Below are 21672 nucleotides of genomic sequence, written 5' to 3' on the forward strand. Positions count from 1 at the left end.
ATCTGACCTTGTTATAATGAAGGGGCTGCCCATCATGATGGACAGAAAGATTTTTTTTTAATTAAGAGATAGACTGACCAAAGTTAGATCTTCATGGAATCACTACCTGACAAAGACACTGAAGTAAACTGTAAAATATTGCTAAAATTTTGGCCAAGCAACAGGACAAAATAACATCAATAATAATTATATACCATTTAACAGTTATTTATAAAACGGTACAAACTGAGTTAAGATTGACCATCTGTCCATCTACATACCTATAACTTTATACATGTATATATGAATTAAATCAGTACACACACACACACACACACACACACACACACGTACTCACACATGTGCACACATGTACACACATAGACAGGCAGAGAGAGAAAAGCAGAGAGAGAGTGTAAAAATGAGGTATCATTATTCTCATTTGCAAATAAATCTCAGAAAGGTATAACATACTGGGGAATCTTTCAAAGCTAGTAATGTATAAAAAGACAAATACCATATGTTCTCACTCATTTATGGAAGCTAAAGAGTTGACCACATAGAATTAGAGTTGCATAGAGGTTGCTAGAGACAAGGAAGGCAAGGAGGATAATGAGAATGTGAATGATAGTTTCCAAAATACTTTTAAAGAATGAGAGGTAGTTGTAATGTGGTTTAGTACAGTAAGATAACCACAGTTTATCAGTTTAGACACTTCAAAATAAACCGAAGAGTTTGAAAGTCATCAGCACAGAGAAATGATGGATCTGAGAAGATGTAAATATTAACTGCTCTGATTTTTATCATTACACGTTGTAAACATGTATTAAACTATAATACCATAATGCATAGTCAAAAAATATTAAGTTAATAAATACTCATGTCTGACTTGCATCCACATTCTGATTTTACTAGTATTATGTATAACCTGAACATCAGGGTATTTTTAATTATCAATTTTACTTATAATAGTAATTATACATTACTAGCTTTGAAAGATTCTCGGTTAATTAAGTGTGGAGTTTGGGAACCATTATGTTATAGCTTTCTGAGATTTATTATTTGAAAATGAGAGTAATGACACCTAGTTTTTGCACTCTCTCTCATTTCTCCCTCTTCCTCAAGTGATTCTAATGTACAGAAATTCATTCAGTAAGAGACAGAGCTAATATACAGTACTGCATTGAATTAACTTCAAACACATATTCTTTTAGCTGAGTCTTATGGCACACACCTTTAATCCTAGCAGAAGCAGGCAGATCTCTGAGGCCAGTGTGGTCTACATAGTGAGTTTTAGGATGGTTAGAGCTATATAGTGAGACTCTGTCTTAAACAAACAAACAACAGTAACAAAAAAACCATATGTTCTAAACAATGCTACCAAGCTTTCTAGCTATATCTGTGTATATATTTCTTTCAATTTCTTACTGGAAATGTAACCTATTTTAAGTAGGTCTTAGTTTTCCATCAAATCAAATCACATGCTAGCGGCTATACAATGATGTCCTGATAAATAGCAGGTAGACAGATTAAAATTAAAATTTCAAAAATGGCACAATCTTCTCAGTCAGAATATGAAATAAGGCTACTCATCTAATGAAGCAGATCTGCATAAAGAAGATGGCTTTGTGTATGTATCTTTCTTTGCTTCCATTTGAAATTTCTCATACCATGTATCTAAGGGTATCTAATTACTCAAACAGCACACCTATTGTAACTCTACAGAATGTCATTGGGCTATATTATAGCTGTAACATAAATGCAATGGTTTTGGGGACAGAGAATGAAAACATGACAAAGTATACAACTTTTTAACTTATAGGACTTTTAGGTGCAAATCTAAAGTTCTGGGGATGCTGTTTGTAAACAGAAAAAGAGAAGAAAGATGTGGCTGTTTCTCAGAAATTGGAAAAGGACCTCTCTGAAGACCCTCGGAGTGAGTGCCTATCAACTGCTAACCAATGTGGCCTTTCCAGTCACTGACTTAGACTGGAACAAAAGCAGAAAGTGATTCCTGTCCTTGTAAAAAATCTATGAAAAAAGAATGGCAGAAGTATCATGGTATACTGAATTCCCAGTCAGACTTTTTAGCCACACTAAGATGAACAAACTGTTAGAAACTCAAAATAGGTCACCCAACATGAAGGAAAGCATAAATAAAAACCAGGAATAAGGATCTGGAGAAAGGTTACGCTTGAGTACCTCTATAAGACACGCAACAGATGTTACCAGAGCCTTCACTTTTTGCTGTTTAAAGCTCAAGAAGTCAGCTACACCTATCTACTCTCTTAACAAAAGAATTAGTTCAGTTTTCAAATTTCTATTAAGAATATGAAAATAACCTAATGTTTCACATCAATATTTTTCAAAATGTGAGTCATTAAGTTCTAAAGGTATAATGCATAACGTCACTGCTAAAATTCAGTAGGATACTGTAGAGGTCCATATACATAGACCAGACTTCATGTTTATAAAGAAGTTATCAGGGTAACAATAATCTGTTGTCCAGGAACAAGCTAAGGTCAAGTTTGATCAAAACAGGTACCCACTGCTTACAATGTTAAGAAGGTTAAAGTTACACTTCAGGCTGGGTCACAGTTATGTGATAGCATTTATTTTGCATCTCTATGAAAGACTGTGCAATAATTTATGATCTATACATGGAACACAAGTATATCCATTTAAGTACAGAACTGATATCTAGGAAAATATACCACTCTCCGGTTGAATGATCTGTTTTAGCTGAAAATTCCCAACAGAACCACTTATTGAACCAAGTGATCAATTCTGTGTCCTTCCTACCTGTAGATTAAATGAAACCCACTACTTAAAGCCCAGCATGGTGACTTTTACCAATAATACCAGAACCAACATAAGAGGATTTCACAAATTCTAACATGAGCTACACAGTAAGTTCAGACAAACTTGAACTATAGAATGGGAAATTGTCTGAACTATATTTTCAACTTACATATATAATCGAGGGTCTGAGGTCAGAGTATCAATGTTGATGTGCTGTTCCAGTAGACTGTAGGCCAGGATGGGCAGGGATGTGAAACAGATATTGTACATTGTAAGATAAGCAGCATCATAGAGTGGCTGAAAAGATAGACAAACAAAGAGGAAAACAATGTACTGATATAATTATGTATTTGTAAAAACCTGTAGCTAAATAGTTTTTTAAAATGCGTTTTGGGGCAGCAAAGGAAACTTTGTAAATAAGGTCACCCTACTTGGTAAAGATAAAAATATTAAAAAATTCTATATGTCATTATTAACAAACCCGACCCTTTAACAGGATCTTAATAATATTTGCATGCTATGCCTTATTTCTAATAGATATTAACTATTAACTTTATATAAGATTTTTCAGTTCCTAAAAATGTAGATATTTAGTAGCTATTTTAGAAAAGATCAAATAAGTACAAGTCAGGAGTCCTTACAGAAACTAAACCATAGGGAGTGGTCAACCTATGTTGCAGATCTTTCCTGGTTAACATTTTATGTATTTTTGGTTAATATTTTATAAGCCCAAATCCTATAATAAAGCTATTTCTAGCACCCTCTTCTTGAGAATTCCTCTGGTGTGTGTACTTACTCTGTAAGGACTAATAAACTGAATTTGATCAACCCTAAGTATGAGCCTAGTGATCTTTGTCTTGAGTGAGTTAACAGGACTGAGTTCCCCAAACAGAAGTTCTCCCCAATCAGAAATCCTGAAAGCATTAAGGAAGTACTGGACAAGTGAACACAGATGTCATACCACATTTGTAAATGATCAATCAGGAATTATAAACTTTTTCAAAAAATATTTCTAAAAATTTTAAAATTATGTGTATGTGTATGTCTGTGTATGGGTAAGTTTATGTGAATGCATGTATCCAAGGAGGCCAGAAGAGGGAGTAAGATCCCCATAAAGCTAGAGTTACAGATGGCTGTGAACTATCCAATATGTGCCATCTATCTATCTATCTATCTATCTATCTATCTATCTATCTATCTATCTATCTATCTATCTATCTAATACTATCTAACATCTAGCTATTTAACACTGTGCCATCTTTCTAGCCTACAAAATTTCTATTGAAAAAATTTTAAGTATTTTATGACCTTCATGCAGGTGAAAGTACTTACTAAGTTCAATGTATCTAGACACTGCTAGGTGTCATCATATAACCATTTGTTGTTGTCTAATTAAAGGCATCCTATATTCACACTTACACACACACACAATGTAAACGTTCTCTGATTAATAAAATTCACTTAAATGTGATACTAATCAATACAACTACGTATTTCCAACCAGTGAAGTAAACACACAATTACAATGAAAAGTGATTGGAAAAGGTTGTAAACAACTTGAACAGAACTTTTTTTAGGTTATTCGCTAGTTGGCTTCAAACCATTAATAGAGAACATAGTAAGTACCAAGCACTGAGGACAGAAATGATTCTTCCTTATATTCATCCAGGAGTTCTAATTCAAGACAGAGAGTAGTTAGGGTATACAGGGAGTTGGTAGACCCAGGAGGGGTCACATTCTTTGATTTCAACAGAGAGAAAGCATGAAATATAGTACACTCAACATCTCAATGAAAAGAAAAGAATGGTTCTGCATAAAATATGGAGACAATTTTCATATTGTTTCTATGAACAAAGATTTAAGATCAGCAAAAAATATTTCACTGAAATAAAATAAAAATGTGCTATACTTCTAATTTTCAAATGAGAGTACTAGTCCATGACATGACTACATTTGCTTTGGTAACTACCCATTTTCATAAAGAGTAGATTAAAAGAGAAACTCCCAGATTGATTGGTGTGTAACTTAGTCTTGTATTTATTCAAACAAAAGAAGCATCAATTTACTTTTGCTTCAGGATGGACCTTTAAGGTTACATGAGAATTAATTGTAATTCTTGGATGCATAATTAGAGGAGACAGAATGTCCCATGAACAAGGTTTAGTTGATAATACTGTTATTTTGCTAAACCTGTAACAAATGTTATCTTTTTCATGGAAAAAAACAGATAAGTAATATCCTAGGCTTTACTAAGGATAAAGAGGTTTTTGTTTTAAGTAGTGTGATTCCATTTCTACATTTTCATAGCTTACTTTCTGAACTCTAGAGAGTATCTAATGAGACCATGGACTGAAAAAGATAGCCCATATGCACTTCAAAAACACAATATAAAGCAAGCTGCTACCAGCACTAACACAACTCTAAAGTAAAAAGTAAAGATTTGCGCTTCCTCAGAGACCATCCCTTTACCTTTAACATTTTAAAGGTGTCTGCTTAGTTTCTTCCCTAGGGTACTCAGGTCTCTGCCTCAATGTTGGCTTATTAGAGAGATTGTTCCAGATAACTCTTTTAAAATAGTAGCCTCTCATCTTGTCACAGTATATCCTTTTATTATTAATTTATATTTTATTATACTTTATATTTTTTCTTCAGAGCACCAATACTGTATCCTATATCACATATTTGTCTATCTCTTCCCTATTACTATCTCACAAGCTTTAAAATGATAACATTTGTTTCTATCATTGCAATATCCTCAGAAAAACATTGCTTCCTAGCATTTAGACTCAACAGAAATAAAGCTTTTTAAAAGTATTTTTAAAATTTGGAAATTCAGTCACAGATAACTGTGACAATGTGGTTATCTAGCTTGTCAACATCATTAAATTGTTTATTGATTAACCAAATTTCTGAGCCAGTCATCATTATAGTTCTGTATCTGCTATACTTCTACTAAGAAGGGCACATACCTGTTGTGAGAATCCACAGAAGAATTGGTACAAAAACTGTGGCAAAATGAAACAAAGATTCTGGAAAATATTAAGACCGAGATTAGTATTTTCACTTCATCAACTTTAAAAACCCACACAGGGCACTGTACAAAGCCACTCCTAAATCCTTCTGTTAGAATGCAACAACTCTCTGTTGCAAAGATGTAAAGAAGTTAGTTTCAAATGATTAATTGAAATCAAATGATTAATTCATAGTAACTTTTGCCACTACCTAAGCAAAAGAGGATCTCACTTATGAGAACCTCTTGCTATTTTTGATTTTTTTTTTCCTTTTTGAAGACAGGGTCTCACATTGTAGTCCAAGGTGGTCTGGAACTTGCCATATACTCCTATCTGGTCTCAAACTCATTATTTTCCTCCTGCTTCAGCCTCCCATGTGCTAGGACTACAAATGTGAGTTATCATGCCTGGCTCTCTATATTCTTGTTACAGGAAAGAAATGTGTTCATATGACATGAACACCTAATTTACTGTCCCTTAAATACCAACTGGATTTATAGAATCACTATAGACTTACATAATACCCAAGTGTGTATTTTATTTCATTTAAATATTTTATTTTTAACTGTGTCTATGTGTGTGCACATGTGAAGGCCAGAACAAGGTGTTGGAATCTAACTCCAGGCCTCTACAATAACAAGTACTGTTTGCCCCTAAGTTTCTGACCTCAAACATATATTTTAAGGCTGATTAATAGTAATACATACTCAGAATATTATTATAGTTTATGTTGACACCAACAGTTATTAACTGATACTTGCCTTTATTAATGCCTCATTAAAAAAACTTAGTTAAGCACCCGCTACAAGCAAAGATGGTATCAGTGGTCATTATCAAAATGAGCAGCCAGGTGTGGTGACATAGGCCCTTGATCTCAGGACTCGAGAGGCAGAAGCAGGCAGATATTTGTGAGCCAGCCTGGTCTACAAAGTGAGTTCCAGGCCAGCCAGGGCTATACAGTGAGACCCTGTCTCTCTCATACACACAAAGGAACAATCGTCTCTTCTAAAAGTTATTGTCTGACCACACACATGCACCGCTATTAAATAAACAAAGAAAGAAATAGGGTGACTGGTGGATGACATCACCAGGAAAAGGCACTTGCAGGACAAACCTGATAACTTGAGTTTAATCCTCAGAACTCACATAAAGGTAGAAGGCTAAAACTGACTCCATAAAGTTGTTCTCTGGCCTCCACATATGGGTTGTGGCACGCACAGGCACCATTCTTGCAACAATAAGAAAACAGATTAAAGAAAAATTTGGGCTGGTGAAGTGGTTCTGCAGGTGAAGGCACTTGCCTCCAAGCCTGAGGACCTGATTTCTAATTCCTGGGAGCCACATGGTAGAAGAAAAGAACTAATTACCACAAGTTCTCTTCTGACATCCACATGTGTGCCCTAGTACATATGCATTCTCACACATATTACACTAAATAAATACATGTACATTAAACAAATAAAGCTTTCTTTCTCTAAAGGGACTTACCTTTTTATCTGGAGAAATGCTAAAATCAAACATGAAAATGGCAAGTGGAGAATTCACAAAGCCATTACAAGCCACTGAGTGTGAGCATAAAATATTGAAATTAATGCCTTCAGGCAAATGTAGCAGAACTGATTTTTAAATGACTGTCAATCTTCAAAGTAGGCTATAAGCTTGAGTGCTCCAGTCAGTTTGCTGTTCCCCAAATTTAGACTTCTTTTAAGAAAGTGCTTTCAAATGCCCTGTTTTTATTATGTCTGTGTCTAGATAGCACTGTCCTTCCCATTGCCATACATTTTCACTCAATTCACCAGAATTTGCTCTGGGAGACTCAGAGCTGTTCTAAAAAACCAAGTCTATCCTTAACATGGATGATCATCATGTACTATGCTGAAAGTATTTAGATAAATATACTACAGGTTCTAGAGGGTACACCTAAAGAAGTGTGGTCTAATATACTTTGAACAACATAAAAATAAAATGTCAGAGCATAACAATAAAATGTAGCAAAAAAAGTCAGAGTCCCTATGATCATCCTGCAGGACTAGCAATCATTTGTATTTATCAGTTTTGGCAAAACACAGAAATAGCACAACTTTTAGAGTTATGCTCTATAGGGAAATTTTCTGAGATTAGAGGAAGCAGAGTTCAGTGAGTATGATTAACTACTCTAAGACTAGAGGGTTGAGAAAGGATATCTGCCTCCCTTACTAGAGTGTAAATTCCATAATAAAAGGGACATTATGTGTTTAACTATCTTACTCCATGGTGAATCTTTGGTTTCTAAAAGAGTTCTTGGCAAACAGCCACACATTGAAAATTTACTTTTTGATTGACTGAAGAATTCAGAACTTGAGCCAGTTGTGGTGGCGCATGCCTTTAATCCCAGGATTTAGTAGGCAGAGGTAGGTGGATGTCTGAGTTTGAGGCCAGTCTGGTCTACATATTGAGTTCTAGGACAGACAGGGATACATAGAGAGACCCCGTGTCACACCCCTTCCACCAAAAAATTCAAAACTTGAATGCTGGGGTGTGGTGGCACGTCTAATCCTAGCACTGGGGGAGGCAGATCTGAGTTCAAGGCCAGCCCAGTCCAGGAGGGCCAGGGCTATACAGAGAAATCCTGTTTTGAAAAACCAAAAGAAAAAGGAAAAAAGTATTCAGAACTTGAATTAGGTCTTAAGGATGAACAGGATAGTAAGGACCAAGGCAAAGTAGTATTAGTAAAGCCAGGCATAATAGTATACAACTGTAATCTCACAGTACTCTGGAGGCTGAAGCAGAAGGAGGCAAGTTCAACGCCAGTCTGATCTACAAGGTGAACCCCTGTTTCAAAGACACATACACATTTAAAACAGCAAGACAACAACAAAAACCTCAAAAACCAAAACACCATACCCAAATCCATATATGGTAAGAGCATCAGACTGAGGGATTGTCTTAAAAGAAAGATTAATGATCACACAACAGAGAGTAAAATTGAAATAGATTGGAAAGTAGTATATTCTAAAGTAACCCGGGTGGATTATATGACAATTTGAAAATTAAATGATCAGAAAAGGGGGTGGGGGATGGAAAGGCTGAAAAGATGGCTCAGCAGTTGAGTGTACTCCTGATGGAATTTTGTTCCCATCATCCACATGGACATCTTACAATGCCCTTAACTCCAGCTCCAGGGGCATCTGATGACAAGGACACCTCCAATCATGTGCACATACCCATACACCTATATTTATTAAAAATATATCTAAAAAAAGAGGGAATGCCTCCTTTTCTAATGGTAAACCAAAGGCTGTTAAAAGATTAGAAATCCTTTTTGACAAAGGATAGCTGTATATAATGAATAGTGTTGAGTCAGTAATGTAGATGATAATGAACACAGAAGGAATCACCTACATAAATAATCTCTGATAACCTTTGTTGTGAACGGGGTCATAACAATTTTTGACCACTGGTCAACATTTGGTAAGTTAAAGCTTGTTTTGTTCTTTTAACAGAGAATTCATTCAATCTGGTGGCAGATGCTTGAATTAGGCCAAATTCCAACTGGAGGCAAACCAAGCTTTTAGGGAAAAAGAGTCAGATTACCAGACAAATCTACATGACAAATCTTCATGGAGATCTCATATTAGGGGAAGGTAAAAACAAAAACAAAAAAACAAAAACAAAAAAAAGAACAACAACAAAAAACAGTGATGCCAAGCCCAACAGACCCTAACTCTGATGTAGATGACTGGATTTAATCTACTGTGGGAATATAGTTCTCATATTTCCTAGCTGTAGAACCAAGAACTAAGATAGCATTTCCCTGAGATCTATTTTTTTATATATTTAAAATTGAGATTCTGCTGGGTGGTGGTGGAGCACGCTTTTAATCCCAGCACTTGGGAGGCAGAGGCAAGAGGATCTCTGTGAGTTTGAGGCCAGCCTGGGCTACAGAGTGAGATCCAGGACAGGCACCAAAACTACACAGAGAAACCCTGTCTCAAAAAAACAAACAAAAAAACAAACAAAAAAATTGAGATTCTATAATTTGCCTCATAGGAGATCTTGTGAGGATTAATTAATAAATGAAGTGCTTCTGTCAAACAGCAAACTATTTTACACATGCTGGGTTCAATTACCATCATTATAATTATACTTTTTCATTTTTCAATGTTTGGCCCAACAACTAGTTAATACAGGTTGGCAAGGCAGGGTTTTTAGCAAATCTGGCAACCTAGGATCAGTGATCATATATATTATTATCTATACATTTTTCCTTCTATATACACATACATGTGTTATCTATAAACATTTTCTTTTCTTTTTATTTTTTATTTTCAAAGACAAGGTCTCCTCATGTAACTCTGGCTGTCCTCAAATATATATAAACCAGGCTAGCCTCAAACTCACAAGAGGTCCACCTGTCTCTGCTTCCTGAGTGCTGGGATTAAAGGTGTGCACCTGTGCTTGATTAGTTTTTTAATTTTTTATTTAACAAATACATATATAGGAGTCTTGGCATCTGATGCTATATATACCAAGAGGGATCATTGTTGATGACTCATTTGATGGGCTATAGATGACAAAATGAATAAAGAAGTGAAACAGGAGATGTTAGACAAGATGGTGGACATCATGCAGGCTTGGTCTGCTAGATTATGTAGGGAATAATCTGGGGAAAGCTAGTTAACAGCTATCAGAAGAAATGGGTGATGGCCACAAAATCTCTAGCCTAGTTCAAAGTAAAATAGGAAACCTTGGAAATCAGAAGAGAAAAAAATACAGTCCAACCCAAGGGACAGCATAGTCTGGGGAACTCCCTCCTCTCTGTTAGAGTGACTACTGAAACTTAAAACAGAGAGTCTCAAAAATTGGCATAATACCCTCAGTAATATATATATTATAATAAAAAAGAAAGATGGAAGAAAAGAGACAAACGTTATGCATGGTGGCTGCAGAGAAAAAGATTAAAAAAAAAAACCTTTTCCTTGGCAATGAACTGGAACAGTTGTAAAATGCCATTTTAAAAGACCCCTACTGAGTTGATAGCTTGGCAGGCTCCAAACAATACATGATCTGAACCCTCTGGAAACTTAGAGTAAGTATTACAGAACTATAGGCTGAACCTATCTATGCTGAAGAAACATTGCATCAAAACCTCATAGTACCTAACTAGGTGGAAACCTGGTCAGAGACAGTGTGAATACAGACAAAGGTTCCAAAGCAGAATATTCAAGATAACACAAAAAGCTAAATGAAATAAGTAAACAGAGGAGATGAAAATAGAATCCAACAAAGAGTTAGAAATGCTAAAATAAAAGGACAAATTGAAATACTGGTAACAAAATATTCAGTATGTCAAATTAAAAGCCCCTTAAAAAGTCTTACCAATAGAATGGATCAAAGGGAGGACAGAATATCAGGGTTTAAAGACAAGGTAGAGGAACTGAAACACAGGACAATGACAAAGATAAATTAATATGAAGACAGAGAGATGGCTCAGTAAGGGCATCTGCTGTCAAGCCTGACAACCTGAGTTCGATACCCAGGACCCACATGGTAAAGGGAAAGAAGTGACTTCTTCCAGATGCTGCAGCACTTGTATATGAGTATGTACATACACACACAAGTGCAAGAAGGAACACAAAGTTACCTACAAAGGCAGGTTCATTAGAATACAAGGTTTCTAAACAAAAACTTTAAAGGCCAGGAGATCTTCTAGAATGATATATTTCAAGCCCTGAAAGCCAACAGTCAACCAAATTGCTTCCAACAAAACTTATAATTGAAGGAGAAAGAAAAGTTAATTGTGATAAAACAGGATAAAAGAATTCATAACCACTAAACCACCTACACAGAAAATACATGAAAGAATCCTTTGGACTGAAGAAAAAGATAAACACAACCATAGGATTCAGAAAAAGAAGCAATAGTTAAGCAAACCAGTTATAGAAATAACAGGAATTAACATATTTCAATAATAACAATACTAATGTCTCAATTCCCCAACCAACAGACATAGATAAGAAGATTGATTAAAAAATGGGATCTATCCATTTGTTGCCTCCAAGGAATATATCTAAGTGACCCCCAAAATTCTACCAGGGAACTCCTACAGCTGAGAAACACATTCAGTAATGTGACAGGATACAAGATTAACTAAAAAAAAAATCAGTAGCCCTCCTACATACAAATGATAAATGAGCTGAGAAAGAAATCAGAAAAACATCACCCTTTACAATAGCCACAAATAATGTAAAATACCTTGGGGTAGCTCTAACTAAGCAAGTGAAAGACCTGTATGATAAAAAAATTTAAATTTCTGTAGAAAGAAATTGAAAAAGATATCAGAAAATGGAAAGATCTCCCACGCTCATGGACAGGTAGGATTAACATAGTAAAAATGACCATCTTACCAAAAGCAATCTACAGATTCAATGCAATCCCCATCAAAATCCCAACACAATTCTTCACAGACCTGGAAAGAACAATACTCAACTTTATATGGAAAAACAAAAAACCCAGGATAGCTAAATCAATCCTGTACAATAAAGTCACCTCTGGAGGCATCACCATTCCTGGTCTCAAGCTCTGCTATAGAGCTATAGTAATAAAAACAGCTTGGTATTGGCATAAAAACCGACATGTGAACCAATGGAATCGAATTGAAGACCCTGACATTAATCCACACACCTACAGACACCTGATTTTTGACAAGGGAACCAAAATTGTACAATGGAAAAAAAGAAAGCATCTTCAACCAATGGTGCTGGCATAACTGGATGTCAACATGTAGAAGATTGCAGATAGACCCATATCTATCGCCATGCACAAAACTCAAGTCCAAGTGGATCAAACACCTCAATATAAAACCAGTTACTCTGAACCTGATAGAAGAGAAAGTAGGAAGTAGTCTTAAACGCACTGGTACAGAAGACTACTTCCTAAATATAACACCAGTAGCACAGACACTGAGAGCAAAAATTAATAAATGGGACCTCCTGAAATTGAGGAGCTTCTGTAAGGCAAGAGGACACAATAAACAGGACAAAACAACAGCCTACAGAATGCAAAAAGATCTTCACCAACCCCACATCTGACAGAGGGCTGATCTTCAAAATATATAAATTCAAGAAACCAGACATCAAAATACCAAACAATCCAATTAAAAAATGGGCTACAAGCCGGGCGGTGGTGGCGCACGCCTTTAATCCCAGCACTCGGGAGGCAGAGCCAGGTGGATCTCTGTGAGTTCGAGGCCAGCCTGGGCTACCAAGTGAGTTCCAGGAAGGCGCAAAGCTACACAGAGAAACCTTGTCTCGAAAAATCAAAAAAAAAAAAAAAATGGGCTACAGATCTAAACAGAGAATTCTCAACAGAAAAATCTCAAATGGCTGAAAGACATTTAAGGAATTGCTCAACATCCTTAGTCATCAGGGAAATGCAAATCAAAAAGACTCTGAGATAACATCTTACACCTATAAGAATGGCTAAGATCAAAAACACTGATGACAGCTTATGTTGGAGAGGATGTGGAGCAAAGGGAACACTCCTCCACTGCTGGTGGAAATGCAAACTTATACAGCCACTTTGGAAATCAGTATGGCGGTTTCTCAGAAAACAGGAATCAATCTACCTCAAGACCCAGCTATACCACTCTTGGGCATATACCCAAGGAATGCTCAATCATACCACAAGCACACATGCTCAACTATGTTCATAGCAGCATTATTCGTAATAGCCAGAACCTGGAAACAACCTAGATGACCTTCAACCGAAGAATGAATATAGAAAATGTGGTACATACACACATGGACGACTACTCAGCAGTAAAAAACAATGACATCATGAAATTTGCAGGCAATTGGATGGAATTAGAAAATATCATCCTGAGTGAGGTAACTCAGACTCAGAAGGACAAACATGGCATGTACTCACTCATAAGTGGATACTAGATGTAAAGCAAAGGATAACCAGACTACAATCCACAGCTCTAGAGAAGCTAGCTAACAAAGAGGACCCAAAGAGGGATGAATGGATTGCCCTGGGAAGGAGAAACAGATGACATCTCCATGAGTAAACTGGGGATGAGGGGTGGGCAGTGGAGGGTAGGGGGTGGGGGATGAGAACATAAGGGAATGCATTAGTTGAGCTGGAACAGAGATGGAGTGGGAGAGCAATGAAAGAGATATCAAGATAGAGGGAGACATCATGGGGTAAGGGAGAAACCTGGTGATAGGGAGATTCCCAGGAATCCACAAGGATGACCCCACCTTAGACTACTAACAATAGTGGAGAGGGTGCCTGAACTGTCTTACCCTGGTAATCAGATCGGTGAATACCCTAACTGTCACCATAGAGCCTTCCTCCAGTAACTGACGGAAGCAGATGCAGAGATCCACAGCTAATCACCAGGCCGAGCTCCTGAAGTCCAGTCAAAGAGAGAGAAGAGGGATTCTATGAGCAAGGGCATCAAGATCATGATGGGGAAACATAGAGACACCCAAACCAAACTAGTGGGAACTCATGAAATTTAGATCAACAGCTGTGGAGCCTGCATGGGACTGGACTAGGCCCTCTGCATAGCAAGACAGTTGTGTAGCTTGATCTGCTTAAGGGGCCCCCTGGCAGTAGGAACAGAATCCATCCCTGGTGCAGGAGCAGGCCTTTTGGAGCTACTACCTATGGAGGGATACCTCGCACAGCCTTGAGGCAGGCGGAGGGGCTTGGAACTACCTCTACTAAATGTACCTCCCCATGGGAAGTCTTATTTTCTTGTAGGAAGGAAAGGGGGGGTGGTTGGGAGGGGAGACTAGAGGGGCAGGAGAAGGGAAGAGGGGGATCTTTGGTATGTAAATGAATAAAAAAATTTCTTAATAAAGAAATACTCTATGGAATGACGAATAGATCAATCAAGGAAGGAATAAAAAAATCAGAGATCTGAATGAAAATGAAAATACAAAATACCAAAACATATAGGCTAAGTAGTCCTGAGAGTGAAATTTATACCTATAAGCATTTGCATTAAAAACATCAGATGGGGCTGGGGATTTAGCTCATTTGGTAGGGTACATGCTCAGCCTGTGTAAAGCCCTGTGTTCAATCACCAACAGCACATAAACTCAGCATGAAGGCATCCTCAGCTATACATTTAGTTTAAGCCCAGCCTGAGATACATGAGATCTTACCAAAGAGGAAAAGTCAGAGCTAAGAATGTACTTTAGGGCCTTGGAAAAGCAAGTACAATCTGAATTCCAAAGATAAACAAAAAAAAATATTAAAGTTAGAAATTATTTAAATGGTCAGGTGCAGTAATACACACTTTTACACTATTAGTTCCAGCACTTGAGAGGCAGAGGTAGGTGGATCTCTGTGAGTCTGAGGCCAGCCTAGTCTGCATAGGGAGTTTTAGGCTAGCAAGGGCTATACAGTGAGAAATTGTTTCAAAAAATACACATACACTAAAATTGGAAGGATACAGAGAAATTAGCATGGCCTCTGCACAAGGATGACATGCAAATTTATAAAGTGTTCCATGCTGTGCAATGTCCTTCTGTGTGTTGTGAATATGTGTTGCTCTCATCAGTTGATAATAAAGCTGTTTGGCCAATGGTGAGGCAGAATAAGTTAGGTTAGGTGGTACAATCAAATTGAAGAAGGAGATGAAGAAGGGTGGAATCAGGGCAGACACCCGCCAGCCACCGAGGAAGCAAGATATATAGAAAATGAGGTAACAAGCCACTAACCATGTGGACAAGCATAGATAAGAAATATGGGTTAATTCAAATGTAAGAGCTTGCTAGTAATAAACCTGAGCCATTGGCTAAGCATTTATAATTAATATAAGCCTCTGAGTGGTAATTTGGGAAGTGACTGTCGGGTATAATCAGGCATACAGGACAGAAAGCTCTGCCTCTGGTTACAGTTCTATATTTTTGATAATACTTATTTACTGCTGGTGGCATTGCAAACAGGCGAAGCCCCTATGAAGTCAGTGTGGAAAAATCCCAAAAAAGCTAAAAATAAAACTACCATATGACCCAGCATATACCATACCATATGACTCCTTGGCATATGTCCAAAGGATGAGAAAACCTATTCCACAGATACTTAGCCATGTTTATTGCTGCTCTATTCACAATATCTAGGAAATAGAAACAACCTAACCTAAATGTCCTTCAACCAATGAATGGATAATGAAAATATGAGTACATATACACTAGGGAATACTATTTGGATGCAAAGAAAAATGAAATCATTAATTTTGAAGATAAATGGATGGAACTACACCCAGAAAGACAATTATCACATGTTCTCTCTCATGGGAGGCTCTTAGTTCCAAATCTTCAGATGTGAGTACGTATCCTGGAGTAACTGTAGAAACCATGAAAGTAAAGAGGAACCATTGTTTTGGGAGCCATAGAGAGGGGAATACAAGTACAAGTGATCTGATTAGGGAAATGGGAAAAATGGGGGCTCTAATTTGGAGGGTGGGGGAGATAAATACAGGAGAAAGAGGGAGAAAGGTGAAGTTATAGTAAGGATGTTTGAAAAAGTCATAAGGAATCATACTGTTAACTATATACCTAAAACACAAACCTATAAAACACGTGTCTGTGTATAAATATACATATACAGTTTAAATGAAATTTTCTCTTCTGCGCTAACAATGCTCCCTCCAAGAGCCAAATACCATCTAGCAAAAAACCCAATAATAGGCATAAGAAGCCCTCTTTTGACTTGTTGGTCAGCAAAAACATGCAGTCTATTGCTATTGCCCTTGGTTGCCCCCAAGAGGTAGAAGGATTAAGTCCCTATTGCTGAAGATACCATATACTTCAAAGGGCTTGGAGGCCCGAGTTGAAACTGACCTGAATGTGTCTTCCCTGAGAAACAGCATTCAGAAGGTACCATGCAAGCTTCCAAAGGAGGAAGGCAACCTACAGTCCTACCCAGTTATGAGGCCTATGAACTATATTGAGAACCAGAATTGCACAATAACCCTAAGAGTGCAGTAGTGGCCCACATACCCTGGTAGTAACCAACAGCTCTCTAATTGGCCTTAAGACACATTCAACAAGAGGGAAATGATGCCTGGTACTGTAAACCCAGCTCACTACTCAGGGATAGTGAAGTCATAGGTCTTGGAGGAAAATACAGTTGCCACTTTACTAAATCAACATTCTAATTACATTCTAAACATTTGCCCTTATACCTACAGATTAAGTGAAGTCCTCACCTCTCATCCAAGAAACTTGTTTTAGAAATGGACAGATAACATTATAGAAAACCACAATCTAATACAGAGTTGTGGAACTCAGTCTCAATAGATATATCTACAAAACAACTCCCACACCTAAGGCTCAGGGAACGCTGAGGAAGAAGAGGAAAAAAGATTTTAAGAGCCAGAGATCAGGGAATTTAATGTGAGATTATGTCTCCTAGTTGTATCAGAAGCTGCGTCCATCGAATCTCAACCAACATGACCACCTAAACACCAGCTTAACAAGGACAACAACAGACATGCCAAAGTGGATGGAGAAAAGACGATGAACAAGGAACGACAGGCAACTAAGGAATGCCAAGAGTGGGAGAAAGTCTTCCCCAGGGAAGAGCACACACCAATTGGCTATCTAATACCAAATGGTCAGCCCGGAAACAGATATATATATATCTCCAACATTATCCAGACTGAGCAGGTTATATTCAGGAAAAAAATATATGCATATATATATACATACATATATATATACATATATGCATGCTACAGCAATTAATGAAAAAAAGGGGCCATGAATTTGAAAGAGAATAACAGGGGTATATGGGAAGTTTGGAGGAAAGAAAGGGAAAGGAGAAATGATATATTCACATTACAATCTCAAAAACAATAGAAGAAAAAAATGAAATGAAAATATCCATACATACACAAAAAATAGAATCAATGAAAGAAGCACTTAATTCTTTGAAAGGACAAAAAAGATCCATACACTCTTAGCTAAACAAAACAACTCTTTGGCTTGGATCTATACACTCTTATTGGATAAAACATATATTTAACTTATATTTTAATAAAGTTGACTTCAAAATTAATCTCAAATCTTTAATGTCATCAGTAATGCCTTGGTTTTGATTCACAGAAATTAAATTGCAGAGCTCATCATTGTGGTACACATCTGTAATTCCAGCATGTTGGAGGCTGACACAGGAGGAGTGTGTGTTAGCCCCAGTTACAGAAGATGTTTGACTCTTTTATTCCCAGCACTTGGGAGGCAGAGGCAGGCAGATTTCTGTGAGTTTGAGGCCAGCCTGATCTACAAAGTGAGTTTCAGGAGAGCCAGGACTACACAGAGAAACCCTGTCTTAAAAAACAAAAACAAATACAAAATGATTCAAATCTAGGCTATATAGCAAGATCCTGTTTCAAAAACACCCCCCTGCAAAACAGCTAAATTATAAACATTTGATTACGTACCTTGTAGAAGAAATACTGTACAAGATGTGCTATTCTCACATAATATAGATGTCCATGAGCCAATAGCAGTTTCTTTAAATGTTTAAATTTTGGAACAGAATAATCACTATTCCTGGCTGCCTGGCGACCTTCTTTTCCTTTAATACCTAAAGAAAGAATATCTCTGTATGGTGATAACTTTATAGAATGAGCAAATGCCTGATCTGTTTTTATATTTTTAAGCTGTTTAAATATTACAAATTGAGTGTATACCTTAGATTACTCCTTTTAAAATAAAAAGAAGCTTTAACAGTGATACTGAGACTCGCCAAATAAAAGTATGTTTAATTGATGATCAGTTATTTGTTAGTACAATATAAAACAGTAAGCAGAGTCATTATTTCAACCATTACAAAGCAAAAATTATCTGGAGGGAAAAAATCCACCTGAACATTATTTAAGGCATTCAGTATGTGCTTAATTGTGCACAACACTAAACTAGATGTAATATTAAGGCAACTCAGAGGTCTGGGTTTTGTGGTAAAGGAAATATGAAAAGACAGTGAAACCCTTTTACTGTATGAAACGGAATAGCTACTCATGGATTTTATGAGCCATAGGCCATTTCCACATTGGGTAATCAATGAGCAAAACTTAGAATTCCGTGCTAAATCATTCTACTTCTGAATGGGAGAAGGAATTTGGGAATCCAAACTTCACTATAATAATGTCCAAGACATTAATTCTGTATGTGCTCCCAATCCATTGCCCAATGTTGCTGAGGTGTTAGGTTGGGTGCTTAATAGCAGTCGGATATGTGAAAACTTTGTGTAGGTGCTAGAAAAGCTGTTGGTGTATGTCAACATAAGACTTCAACACTATAGCCCATGGTACCCATAAATACCACTGTATGGAAAATGAGCCAATCAGTGACAATTTCTTAACCTCTAACAGTTAACAATCTCAAAAGAGAGAGAGAGTAATTAATAATAGAGTGGGTAGCCTGGCCAGAGGTGCAAAAAAATTAATAAAATGTCATGCATGCTGTCAAAACAAGAACTACTCAATTAATTTTGACACAAGAAGGTTTGAAAAATCCATTTTAAAGTCAGGAGGTGATGGCTTGCACCTTTAATCCCAGCACTCAAAAGGCAGAGACAGGTGGATCTCTGAGTTTGAGGCCAGCCTGGTCTATAGAACAAGTTCCAGGACAGCCAGGGCTACACAGACAAACTCTGTCTTGGAAATCCAAAAAGAAAAAAAGAAAAAGAAAAAGGAAAAATCTACTTTGTTTGGCACATATAAATACTCTCTAACTACTATGGGTAGGACCTTGGAATGGTCACTATTAGAAGAAATCTTTCACTAGATTAACAATTATTCACAAGTTCAAATTCCAGACGAGTAACCAAAACAATCTGGAGTAAGACTGATTTAACCTAAAAAGCAATACTGATGATGATACCTTATAGAGGCCATTAAATGTTTCTTACCTATTCCCACATGGGATTCCAAAATCATACTGACATCATTGGCACCATCACCTATTGACAGTGTTATGGGGCTGCCTTTCAAGTTCTTCACCATTCTGACAATCTAAACATAAAATACCAAAGAGACAGAAAAGTCAAAAGCAGAATTGTAATAACTCACTGGGGTTTATTGTCATTTACAAGTGTAAATGCAGGTTTCACAAACAGAAAGGTAGCTTGTATATATAATGTGTGAGAGTCTTGTCAGGTGCAAAGTAACATAGTCATTTAAAATGCAACACTAGCACCCCATTTGTTTCCAGGTCTGTACATGCATAAATGCTCAAAACCTTTCCTACCATGCTTACTAAAGGTTGGCATGTTTCCTTCTTTTGCCATCTTTCCACGTATTCTTTTTAGATTATATTGTTGAATATGTGAGAGTGGAGGCCATAAATTGGATTTGAGGTAACATATACAAAGCCATCAGAAGAAGAATGAAAAAATCAGAACAGTGTTTTGGTTACCTCTTAATCCCTTCTTTATGAAGACATTCCTATCTTCCTTAAGGATACCCTAAAGGTAATTATAGAACTTATGCTAATCTTGTGCACCTATATGGCTGCCAATTAGAACTCTCTTCACTATCCAATATGGTTTGTTTTCTCTTACAGATAGCTACATTTCAAAGGGGGCATCTTAAAGGAGGTGAGATTTGTAGAAAAATGCTACAAATTCCATCACTTTCCAAATAGTAACTCATCCAGATGTGAAAACAATGCAGTGTGGTTCAATGCTGTTTTCAGGACAAATACTGAATAAAAAACGGTCGCCGACGGTATTAAATGACTTCTGCTTCAGAGATCTCCAAAACCTCCTGGGAAAGTTACTTAGGGAAAATATTTAGGTCAAAGCTGCCTTTCCACTGTTTCAGATAGTCATCGTTTGCCATCTACTCTCAAGACTCCTTGGGACTTAGCAGCCTTAACATGACATATTTGTTTCAGCCACTAAATAATGCTTTCCATAAAGTTTGTCCCCCTGCTTTCTTAAGCTGGTTAGCATAAATAAAATTCATTTTCAATATAAATTATGTGATTACAAATAAATTATGCAAGGAACATAATATTTCTTTAAATAAGACTCAGTAAGTTTTTAATTTGTTAAAATCATTTAAAAAATCCTACATGTCCAATACCATTCAACACAAAAATGAAGTGAAATGTTAGCTTTTGCCTGATCACTCTCATTAATTTGGTTCCTATTAAGAACTTTACGCCGGGAGGTGGTGGCGCACGCCTTTAATGCCAGCACTCGGGAGGCAGAGCCAGGTGGATCTCTGTGAGTTCGAGGCCAGCCTGGGCTACCAAGTGAGTTCCAGGAAAGGTGCAAAGCTACACAAAGAAACCCTGTCTCGAAAAAACCAAAAAAAAAAAAAAAAAAAAGAACTTTACAAAAGATTGTCAGAAATAATCTCAATTTCTATAAGTGAAAGAACTAAGGACAAAGCTAGAGAATCCAAACTCAATTCAGTTTCGATGGGCTATAATAATGGTTAAGTAATTTGCACTTGGTATACTATGTGCAGCAATAATTTATACCTCAAGGATTAAAAATTGCAACCTGGAAGGCAATATAACTATCAAGGTGACCACCTTCACAAGAAAAACATAGGTTAGGTTGAAAGATTATAATTTTTCCTTGTAGAAAATAATAAAAGGATTTGTGGTTACTGACAATAAAGTCATGAATGATTTGGTAAGGTAAACATGTAGGTTTTTCCCCCTAATTTCTCTCTCTCTTTTTTTTTTTTGCTTTACTTTTCTTTTTTTTTAATTTTTATTTTGCAATACAATTCAGTTCTACATATTAGCCACAGATTCCCTCCTCCCCCCTCCCTCCCCCCTCACCTTCCCCCTTGCCCGCCCCCCATTCCCATCTCCTCCAGGGCAAAGCCTTCCCCACAGACTGAGATCAACCTGGTAGA

General features: G+C 36.9%; 1 protein-coding gene and 1 non-coding gene across 3 annotated transcripts in view; one reads left to right on the forward strand and one right to left on the reverse strand.

Annotated features, from left to right (window-relative positions):
* The window catches only part of Atp11c (ATPase phospholipid transporting 11C), a 178875-nt gene that overhangs the window by 22007 nt on the left and 135196 nt on the right, over positions 1–21672 (reverse strand). For both annotated transcript variants that reach the window (XM_059250219.1, XM_059250218.1), the window contains exons 21-24: positions 19707–19809; positions 18235–18380; positions 5751–5810; positions 2951–3078 (exon numbers count right to left, since the gene is read on the reverse strand). In XM_059250219.1, the coding sequence (XP_059106202.1) occupies positions 2951–3078; positions 5751–5810; positions 18235–18380; positions 19707–19809 (437 nt within the window). The remainder of the gene's footprint in view (positions 1–2950; positions 3079–5750; positions 5811–18234; positions 18381–19706; positions 19810–21672) is intronic.
* Positions 15203–15305, forward strand: LOC131900257 (U6 spliceosomal RNA). The gene has a single exon (XR_009376175.1). It is a non-coding gene; the product is annotated as a U6 spliceosomal RNA (small nuclear RNA).

Source organism: Peromyscus eremicus, chromosome X, assembly GCF_949786415.1.
Source record: "Peromyscus eremicus chromosome X, PerEre_H2_v1, whole genome shotgun sequence".
NCBI classification, from domain to species: domain Eukaryota; kingdom Metazoa; phylum Chordata; class Mammalia; order Rodentia; family Cricetidae; genus Peromyscus; species Peromyscus eremicus.